This window comes from Musa acuminata, chromosome BXJ3-6 (assembly GCF_036884655.1).
Source record: "Musa acuminata AAA Group cultivar baxijiao chromosome BXJ3-6, Cavendish_Baxijiao_AAA, whole genome shotgun sequence".
Taxonomy (NCBI): Eukaryota; Viridiplantae; Streptophyta; class Magnoliopsida; order Zingiberales; family Musaceae; genus Musa; species Musa acuminata.
Window position 1 is genome coordinate 41,589,386 of NC_088354.1, and position 10,267 is coordinate 41,599,652.

The window sequence follows — 10,267 nt, forward strand, 5'->3', positions numbered from 1 at the left end:
AAGTATATCTCTAGATCTCTTAGACGAATGATGGGCATGGAGAGATTCTTTGGTAAGGGCTAAAGTTGTATAGATTGTGATGGATGTGTCATTTGGCCTCATTTCTATTGAATCATTGACATAAAACGGAATCGACAAGAGACTAAATCCAAATATATGTATTTGTCATAACTTAAAATTGAAAGATTAAAGTGTTTAAATGGAAGACCGATTTTATCTTGAGTAGATTCTATGGATAGAGAGAAGGGACATTCAAGGAAGATTCAATATGGAGATGGCAATAAAAGTAATTGTTCATTTTAAATAGAATGATGATTCTTTGTCATGTCATGTTCTCAAACCTCGATCGGTCCCAGAATCAGATTTTTAACTATATATATATATATATATGATTGATGAGCTATTAGTAAGATGTTAATATATTTTAAGACAGCAAGAGAGCACGTAGTGCAACTTTCGGGTGCCGTCAGATGGGGAGGCCCAAAACAGCAGCAGCGGCTTGCGTCATCCACCGTGGAGCATGAACCCAGGCTGATCTGGTCGAGGTTTGTACCCCAATGAAAGCGGTGGTGGTTGTTGCGGCGTCGGATCTTATTGACATATTCTTTTTTTTTGTGGCTCGTATATTTATTAACAATTATTTGATTATACGTTTCCGCTTTGCTTCGTGCCGCGTGTGGTCTCGGCGATAGCAATTCCGATTCCTCGAGGCAAGGCTGCCCTTTTCCCGCACCCCAACCGCACGTTGCTGTTTCCTCCATCCTCTCTTGGCAGATGTGTGTATCCGATGCCTCTGCGTCGACCCTCATCTCCTTTCTTCTCCTTTTGGTTGTGTGGGTGAGTTCCTCCTCTTCTGCACGGTGCAGAATAAAGAGGGATTAGAGATTGGATCGATCGATCGGTATCGAATGGGTGAGTCGGGTATGGATAGGCTTCCCGAGGGCTGCGTCGCCCACGCCATCGCCCTCACCTCCCCCCGCGACGTCTGCCGCTTCTCCGCCGTCTCCTCCGCCTTCCGCTCCGCCGCCGCCTACGACACCGTCTGGGACCGCTTCCTCCCCTCCGATTACCGCTCCATCCTCTCCCGCGCCGTCCGCCCCGTGGTATGCTCCTCCAAGCGCGACCTCTTCTTCCGCCTCTGCGATTCCCTCCTCATCGACGCCGGCAAGATGGTACGTCGCCTCCTCTCGATTAGATGCTCTGTTTTCTTTAGGGTTAATATTATATTCTTCTTCATCGGTGAATTGGGACCGGTTTCTGATTGGAACTGAACGACAAAGAAGAGATTTCTGGTAGAAGAAACATAGAGAACCACCATCTTTCCGGTTCTCTTTTTCTTCGATTTCGATTTCGCCCATGCTCTCTGGGTCGCAACGTGACAGGATGAGTCGGGTACAAAGCTTGGCTGTTGTTTGATGCTTGCAGAGCTTCTGGTTGGAGAGGTCGAGTGGGGCCAAGTGCTACATGCTCTCCGCCCGATCGCTGTCCATTACGTGGGGAGACACGCCCCAGTACTGGAGGTGGGTTCCTCTGTCCGACTGCAGGTAATGTAGTGTGCATCCCTCTCTCCAACGCTGCTGCTGCTGCTGCTACTGCTTCATGTCTCATTCCCCGTGCGTGCAAGGTTCTCGGAGGCCGCCGAACTGGTAAACGTGTGCTGGCTGGAGATCCGTGGCAAGATCCAAAGTCGCATGCTTTCTGGGCGGAGGACGTACGCTGCCTATCTCATCTTCAGACTAGCGGACTGGTCGCGTGGTCTCGGCCACCCACCCCAAGAAGCATCCGTCACGATGGGGGTGCAGCATTCATCCACCCACGTGGTCCGTCTTCAGCCAAATGATTCGCCATCTCGTGTACGCGCTCGGAGGAACAGGATCCGGTTCGGGCCTTTATTGAGGTGGGGCGCGATGATGCTGGAGATTGCAGCGGACCAGGAAGCGGCGGCGGAGGTTGGGGACGCAAGGGACGACGGGTGGATGGAGGCGGAACTGGGGGAGTTCTACATCGATGAGGGAGAGGACGGGGAGGTGGAGATGAGTTTGATGGAAGTGAGGGGAGGGCACTGGAAGAAGGGTCTCATCATCCAGGGAATCGAGATCAGGCCCAAGGCCTAGCCGCACAGGCGCCCCCCAAGGGCATGTGATTCGGGCATTCCTCGAATCGCACCAATACTACGCGATAGATATCTCCCTGTTGCTTCTTTTCCTTTTGGTGATCGAGTGATACGGAGAGAGAGTGTGTGTGTTTTGTTTTGTTTGGCAAATGCAAGTGCATCTCTTTCTTGTACGCTGTTTCTAGCAGCTTGTACGTACGTTGTGGAAGCTTCTGGTGTTCTCTTAAAAGACGAGAGATGAAATTAGCGATAGGAAATTACTGGTGTTGGAGAATCATCAGTGAATCAAGCAATAAATGATTTGAGAATAGCGATTACAGTATGTACTTAGTTCAACCATTCATTGTACCTTTCACATATCAATCGGTTGATGACTCCAAGACGATCATCGAGAATGGTGTGAACCAATATCGTGTGTATCGATAAATACTTCCAACAAGACTACAAAGGGAAGAAGGTCTTCTAAATCGTGCAGTGAAACAAGACGAAGAGGGTCTGATTTGGAGTTGTCCTCTCACGATAAAATTAACACACAAGAATAGTATTCAAAATTTGTCGTATACGCCAAAGAAAGACACTTCCTGTGGAGGAGAGGTAGCACGCAATCACAGGTTCATCGAACCTCGCACGACAACAATTAACCCTATATGAAACAGAGGTAGCAAACAAAGGTGGCACGCAATCACCGGTTCAGCGAACCTCTCCGTCTCTAGGGAGAGGGAACAGCGCCAACTATTATAATAGTCAGTAAAAAAAATAGTACCGTTGGGGTGAGAGAGGCTCGAACTCTCGACCTCAGGATAACTCGATAAAGCTATGAGACCTACGCGCTAACCAACTGCGCCACCACCCCGATGGTGTGCAGAGATAAGAAATATTTTTATTATTTTAATTTAGAAAATTTTTCCTTTAGATGTTATATTATTTATGAGAGTTTTTCAATTGATTAAATTGGGTGTGTCGAGTCTCTCGATTTACTATCGATAATTATCATTTTAATCATTGAATCATTATAACAAATTTATTGTAGATTGTTTCTCTACTCCCATCAAACCCCATGAAATGCTTGTGGGATGAAATGCACAGATACAAGTATAATTACTTGAAAGAAAACAAAATCTAATTATCGACCAAAATTACTGTGCCAAAAATATGTGGTAATATAAATGAGCCACGAACGACCATTGTCGTACATATATACACTGCGCCCACAGACTCCCTCTTGTCTTGATCTTATCCATTTAGAACAGAATGAGATGCGACGGCAACACAAGAAGCCGTTCACGACAAATAATAAAGGTGTTGCTTTTTGCCTCGGTGTTATCCTTCACACATCGGTGGCAATGCGTGGATTGATCACCGCACGGAAGGCACGGCCGGCTTCTTCTGCAGGTGGCTCTCAGTCGACATGCGATCGATCCTCTGTCATCATTAAGACGACGACGCGGAGAGAGAGAGAGAGAGTAGACGACCCAGCGGAAGAGAGCAATGTGATCTTGCATTCAAGTCACCGACGACAAAATGCTGCTATATCACCACCGGGCTGGCTGTATATCAACTCGTTTCAAACATTCTGACTCCTCAATCTGGACCCAATTATTGCCATCAGGACGGACCTGAATCGTGTTGTTGATACCTTAATTCTCCTTCTCGATGCAATATTCCAAATAGCTTATATGCATGGTATTCACGAATATATATGTATATTTTTTATTTGTGAGGCTAACATTTTTCGAGGATAAAAAGTCATAATATGAATAGGATTTCTCGTTAAGGAAGAAAATTCTAAAACTAAGATTTGGAGAATATCTCATATATTTATATGTTTTTGATATTTGACTACGATGTTAAGAAATATATTAAGTGAGTTTTTTTAATGGGTCTAGAGAATGTAAAAAAATATATATATAATTTTTTTTTCAAATTTATGTACGAGGATATGCTAGTGTGATTCACAATTTGAGTTAGGATTAACTAAAGAGTGTTTGCAATTGATCTCTATGATATAAAATATATCTTAGAAGAACAAATACTCCAAAGAGAGAAAGAGAATGTCATTCTATACAGAAACAACTCGAGGGGAGAGTTAAGAAAGGAAAATAAATGTTTGCTTCTTTATAGATAGAGATAAAGTATTTAATCACATTAAATTTATATTAATTATTTATACTTATTGATCTCTAAGATTTTCCTTTTAATTTTGAAGCCACACAACTCATCTCACACCGTTTAACTGTTTTGCATGCACTACTATCTCGTTGGTCCTTACGCAAAATGCCTTGCTTTCTCCCACATACTGCATGGTTGAGCATCGTCTTCCACCATCATCAACCATCTTCTCCTCTCTCTCTCTTTCTCTCTCTCTCTTTCTGTACGTCATACATCAGGGAAGGCACGTATCGATCTCACTAGTTTCTCTTCACCTACAGTTGCATGACGATTACATCTTCTGCTCGCTAACGCTTGGCTTCTTCCTGTGTACTCCTACAACGTGTATACGACTTCGTCCGAGAGAAATCCGATTGGTATTCTTATCCCAATTAATGTCTTATATACTCGACCAGGAGTCATTAGTGATCTCATCGTCATTAAATCTCCATTTCAACGTCCTCCAAAAGTCAAAGCGCAAGATCGCTGCTTCCATCTTCCTCTCTCACTCGCCAACGAATCTATCATTGACCTCTATCATTGACCAGCACAGCTTGTCAACGCTTGGTACGTCGCCATACTTAACACACCCCACGTCCCAACTGTCTCCGTCTGCAGTCTACGTTGGCTTTTCTGCTTCGGCGTGGCTTCGCATTGACTCGGTGACTCCGTCGCATATCTTACTAACAGAGCCACCGAGTGATTGCAACCTTTGTCCAAGCCAGCCATCAGCTTAGCTGGAGTTACTTGTCACTTCGCAAGTGATAGAAATAATAGAAGATAAGAACAATAATTGAAGAAGCTTTATTGTAGAAATGAAATAGCTTTAGCTTGAATATATTAACATGTTCCCTCTCTTATTTATACAGATTAGGAGGAAGGATTTCCCTCAACAGAATAAACAGAATAGAGAGATTTTCTCATATAGTTGGAGAAATCTTATCTATCATGCCCCCGCAAGAGAGATCTTATCTTCTATCAAGTTGGGGAAATCTTATCTTCTATCATGCCCCCGCAAGATGGTGCTCCTGACAAGGATACCAATCTTGGATCGATGCAAAAAATTGTTTACAAGCAAAAGGCTTCAATGAGTAAGATAAGTGTAGATCGCTGCTGCTGCTGCTGCGATTACTGTTGCTATGATGGCACAAGCGTTCCTTCATTCTTCTTAAGTATGCCGAATATTGGCAGATCAGCGAAGACTACCACGGTGAGGAAGATGAGGATTGACCACGGAGCCTCTTAGGAATGCAAAGGCGTTGGTCGCTGGCCGAAGGGTGAAGCTTCACTTTTCTCAACGACGTTGGTCGCTGGCCGAAGGCAAGAGCGAAGCTTCGCTTTTCTCAACGACGTTGGTCGTGGTTGTAATTACGACGGCTGCGACGGTAGAGAAGAAATCTACAGCAATAGAAAAAGCTATAGCAATGCTGTAGCAGAGGAATAAGCTGTAGTAGAGGAGGAATTTGCAGCAGAGGAAGAAGTTGTAGCAATGTGCAAAAACTCATTCCTAACGTTTTAGATAAATTGGTGATCGATATGAATGATATTATTGATGTTTGGATCCACCCGATTCAGTTTAGATCTACGCATGTAAGAATTCTAATATGATCGAAACCTTGAACGCTCCCTTGATGGTTGAGATAGACGCGTGCTCCGTAGCTAGCTGACCTATACGAAGATCAAGATCAAATGAGTATTTTATATGATCCTTATGAAGTTTAAGTCGATAAAAGAAAATTAAATTTAATAAATTATACTTGACTTCGATTATTATGTTCTACAGTTAGTAAATTGAAAGAATAGTCTATAATACAAGTGGAATATTTTCTTGATCTACTATTTTTAAGATATGAATAGAATATATTGATCCGATTTTATCTTTCTATTATTGTGCTATATATCGAGTTGTCATTGGGTGAATATTTGCGCTATCAATGATGATCAACAATATTTGGATTAGCCTCGCCAATAATAATTGCAATAAGTTGAGGATTTAGAGACTCGAGACGATAGCTTTGGCATGAGATATATAAGTAGGAACAGCGCTCCTTCTTCTCCGAGCAGTGTTAGTTGCCATCCCTAAAACATTACTTGTCGAAGCTCCTCTTCTTCTCTCCTCTATTGCTGATCAATGGTCCGGTGGGGCTCCTGCCAACTTCTGAGCAGTGTCCTACCAGGATATAGTTGTCCTCCAGAAACGTAATCCGAACTACTCGTCATTATTATTTCCTGTTGCGTACAAAGGAATTTAGTAATGATTACACATAACCTTTGAAATGTGGTGGGGTTGATGATAGCAGAGAGGGAATTCTTCCTTGCAATGACCCACAATGATCACCTTCCATGACCCTCATCTCTCTCTCTCTCTCTCTCTCTCTCTCTCTCTCTCTCTCGGGTCCTTCGAGTTCCTTCTCTCACATGCCCGTGACAGACCTCAATGTAACAGTCAATCTAAAAAAGGACTTGGTTGGGAAGCAGCAGATGATGGTAGTGCATTTATAGCCGCTCAACCCTCCGAAGCCATTCACTACGTATAACTCTCCCCCGATCCCTCCTCTTCCAGTGGAAACAGCACCGAGAAGAAGGTAGATTATTTATTTCCTTGGCATTGTGCCATGGATCTCTTGTGGACGATCTCCACTATCCTTCTTCTCTGTTCTTTGCTGTCCATTCTGTGGAAGGGGTTCGACCGTCGGAGGAACCGGAGCTGCTACCTCCTCGACTTCGTCTGCTACAAGCCTTCCGACGATCGCAAGCTCTCCAGCGAGCTCTGCAGCGACATCATCGTGAGGAACAAGAGACTGAGCGTGCCTGACTACAAGTTCCTCCTCAAGGTCGTCGTCAACTCCGGCATCAGCGAGGACACGTACGGCCCCCGGAGCATCATCGAGGGCAGGGAGGAGTGTCCCACCCACGACGACTGCGTCGACGAGGTCGACGACTGCATGTATCGCACGCTAGACGAGCTCTTCCTCCGGACCAGTATCTCTCCCATTGACGTCGACGTGCTGGTGGTCAACGTGTCCATGTTCGCCCCCTCCCCTTCCCTGACGTCGAGGATCGTCAACAGGTACAGAATGAGGGAGGACGTCAAGAACTTCAGCCTGGCCGGGATGGGGTGCAGCGCCAGCCCCATCGCCATCGACCTTGTCAACAACATCTTCAAGACCCGGAAGAGGACGCTCGCTGTCGTCGTCACGTCCGAGTCCATTGCCCCCAACTGGTACTACGGCACGGACAAGTCCATGATGCTGGGCAACTGCCTCTTCCGCTCCGGAGGCTGCTCCTTCATGCTCACGAACGATCCGTCGTTGAAGCACCGAGCTAAGATGAGCCTGAAATGCCTGGTCCGGGCGCACATCGGTGCCAACGACGACGCCTACAGCTGCGCCATCCAGAAGGAGGACGACGAGGGCCGCGTCGGTTTTCACCTGAGCAAGAGCCTCCCCAAGGCGGCGGTGCGGGCCTTCGCCGAGAACCTCCAGAGGCTGGCGCCCAAGGTGCTACCGGTGGGAGAGCTTGCGCTGTACGTCCTCCGGGGGTTCCGGCACTGGCTCTGGAGGTCGAAGGAGGCGAAGACAGACGCAGCGACGGCCGCGATGGTGAACTTCAAGTCGGGCGTGGACCACTTCTGTCTCCACACCGGCGGCGCGGCGGTGATCGATGCCGTGGGAAGGGCCTTGGGGCTGACCAAGTACGACGTGGAGCCGGCAAGGATGACGCTGCACCGGTGGGGGAACACGTCGGCCAGCAGCTTGTGGTATGTGCTGGGGTACATGGAGGCCAAGAAGAGGCTGAGGAGGAAGGACAGGGTGTTGATGCTGAGCTTCGGGGCGGGGTTCAAGTGCAACAGCTGCCTGTGGGAGGTGCTGCGTGATCTGAACGATGGCGGAGCGTGGGAGGACTGCATCCGAGCCTACCCTCCACAGACCCTAGTCAACCCTTTCATGGAGAAGTTTGGGTGGGTCAAGGAGGCGTAAGCAGCGCCGTTCGCATCCTCTTGCTCCCTCCCTCCATTCTTTCCAAACTGTATGTTGAGTGGCACCTTTCGCTTCTGGTTGTTCTTTTCTCATTGTGATCTCGATCGTCGCATACATTATTGTTTCATTAACTCACTCGGCTATAGTCGGATAGCGTCGACATGGCTGGGATTGCAAGGACGTTAAGTTGATATGGGCCATCATCATAGCTCGAGTCACAATAGTTGCTGCTGGGGCTGATGAGTACAATCTAATAAATGGATTCAATGCACGCGTCATTATCTTTTTGCCCTTTTTGGTTTCCCGAACCGCGCTGTCCCCGCAGGTCTGTGTTCGTCATGTCTCTTCGGCTTCACTCGTCGGTCATCGGCGTATACGACGCGCCCCGCCTCGACCCGGCTCGATGCGCTGCACTGCAGATCGGTACGCAACATTGATGTGGCTGGTGGAATGCGACGGACATCCAGGTGGTACGCTCATTGATTTGTTGCCCGCGAGAGTACATGGTGGGTTTCTGTCATCGATTTTTACAAAGAACCTTTCGGGCCACAGATAGCGAGGCTTTGGGAGCCCGAAAGTTTGAGGCCCAATCTAAGCCCATGTCTCAGTACGAAAGCCCATGTTCGGGTTTGTGTATTTTGGTGTTAATGTATGAATACATATATCCATCGTAGGAAGATATCCATGCACATATGCTCTCCATGACTTCCTCATAGCATTCGGCCGGACATGCAACACGCATGCATCAGTCGTTGACTTGTACTCGAGGAGATGCGTGATGAGAGGGGAAACACAACAAAAGATAGCAGGGCAACAAAACAGTGGAACAGCAGCTAAGGAGGCATGCACTGATGCTTTATCCAACCAAAACTGTGGATCAAACCCTACACGGACATGAATGCCCAGCATACCAATGGCCAGACACTGTTAGGAGACAGTCAATCGGACATGTCGGTTGTCAATTGTGGCCGAATGCAGACAAAAATGTCAAGCATTATAAATAGGTGTCCAGAATTGAACTCCTTGCTTGCTCATACATTTAAAGATATTAAAATCCGTCTGGTCTCATATTTTCTCTCATTATTTCATTAATAATATCATTGATATGTTCGTTAGTTTGTTGATCTAAACCAATCTCTACGATTTGAGGGCTTCGTATAGCTCGGGTCTGGAATATTCGTTTTCGTCCCAAGCTTGAGAAGTCACTCAAAATATCATCATAAATTGTGCATCAATTATAAAAGATAGATAGATATATCAATGCTCAACATTCTTTTTTAATTTATCTCAAATATTGATTAAGGTATACATCAATTTTCATACAAAGAAGATAGATGATTTGAATTTAGCATCACAAAGAGCCCTCAAATGGAAGCTGAAAATTTTCCCATGGATACTAAAATATCGTTTGATTGAATGTTAAATATATTTTATACTAAAATTGAAAGTTCAGAAAGAGGAATTAAGAAGCAAAAGCATTTGTCTTACATGTATTCCTTAGTCCTATGCAAGCAGCATCCGACAAGAAGACCGTCCATGATACAAATGCATAGACGATTCTTGTACGCGTTCGATGAATACGATCTTAATGTGCTAAAATCGAAAGAATCGGAAAGCTGTGCTTCCTCTCTGGGTAATCGTGGTTTTTAGAAGAGTTTTTTTACATTGGGATTCGAGAGAAGGAAGAGGAGGATGAGGGATTGGTCAAGCGAGAAGAAAGGGGAGAAGGAGGAGGAGGAGGAGGAGGAGGCAGAAACAAAAGCTGTTAGACAGGAGAGAAGTGGATTTCAGGGTTTGTAGAAGACAGTAAGGCGATCGAGTCAGATGTCAGCCAATTACCGTTCTCTTTGACATTCCGTTGGTGGCGGGGCTTTCACCCAATCAATTTAGCTGCAACATTGCGAGTCCCTCGAGTGTCAAACACTGGCTGATCTCGTGATCCAGAAACGAACTGTCAGAAGCGTCCTCAATGCTCGTATTCCCATCGGTGAATGCTGTCAAGTAAGTAAACAAAAAGAAGGTTATT

General features: G+C 45.9%; 2 protein-coding genes and 1 non-coding gene across 3 annotated transcripts; 2 read left to right on the forward strand and 1 right to left on the reverse strand.

Annotated features, from left to right (window-relative positions):
- The first annotated feature begins 637 nt into the window (after positions 1-637).
- LOC135641236 (putative F-box protein PP2-B12) lies at positions 638-2,435 on the forward strand. The gene is made up of 4 exons (XM_065156461.1): positions 638-776; positions 867-1,172; positions 1,426-1,544; positions 1,625-2,435. The coding sequence occupies exons 2-4, from the start codon at positions 909-911 to the stop codon at positions 2,112-2,114; spliced, it is 873 nt and encodes a 290-aa protein (XP_065012533.1). The 5' UTR covers positions 638-776; positions 867-908; the 3' UTR covers positions 2,115-2,435.
- A 444-nt stretch (positions 2,436-2,879) lies between these two features.
- Positions 2,880-2,966, reverse strand: TRNAM-CAU (transfer RNA methionine (anticodon CAU)). The gene is given in 2 exon segments: positions 2,880-2,915; positions 2,929-2,966. It is a non-coding gene; the product is annotated as a tRNA-Met (tRNA).
- Positions 2,967-6,810: 3,844 nt separating this feature from the next.
- LOC103990229 (3-ketoacyl-CoA synthase 3-like) lies at positions 6,811-8,503 on the forward strand. The gene has a single exon (XM_009409306.3). The coding sequence runs from the start codon at positions 6,877-6,879 to the stop codon at positions 8,239-8,241; it is 1,365 nt and encodes a 454-aa protein (XP_009407581.2). The 5' UTR covers positions 6,811-6,876; the 3' UTR covers positions 8,242-8,503.
- The last annotated feature ends 1,764 nt before the right edge of the window (positions 8,504-10,267 follow it).

Excerpts from the sequence above, each read along its gene's own strand:
- LOC103990229 (XM_009409306.3), top strand. The coding sequence starts at position 6,877 with ATGGATCTCTTGTGGACGATCTCCACTATCCTTCTTCTCTGTTCTTTG.
- LOC135641236 (XM_065156461.1), top strand. The coding sequence starts at position 909 with ATGGGTGAGTCGGGTATGGATAGGCTTCCCGAGGGCTGCGTCGCCCAC. Across the intron at positions 1,173-1,425 it reads TCATCGACGCCGGCAAGATG|AGCTTCTGGTTGGAGAGGTC; the intron begins GTACGTCGCCTC and ends TGATGCTTGCAG. Across the intron at positions 1,545-1,624 it reads GTTCCTCTGTCCGACTGCAG|GTTCTCGGAGGCCGCCGAAC; the intron begins GTAATGTAGTGT and ends CGTGCGTGCAAG.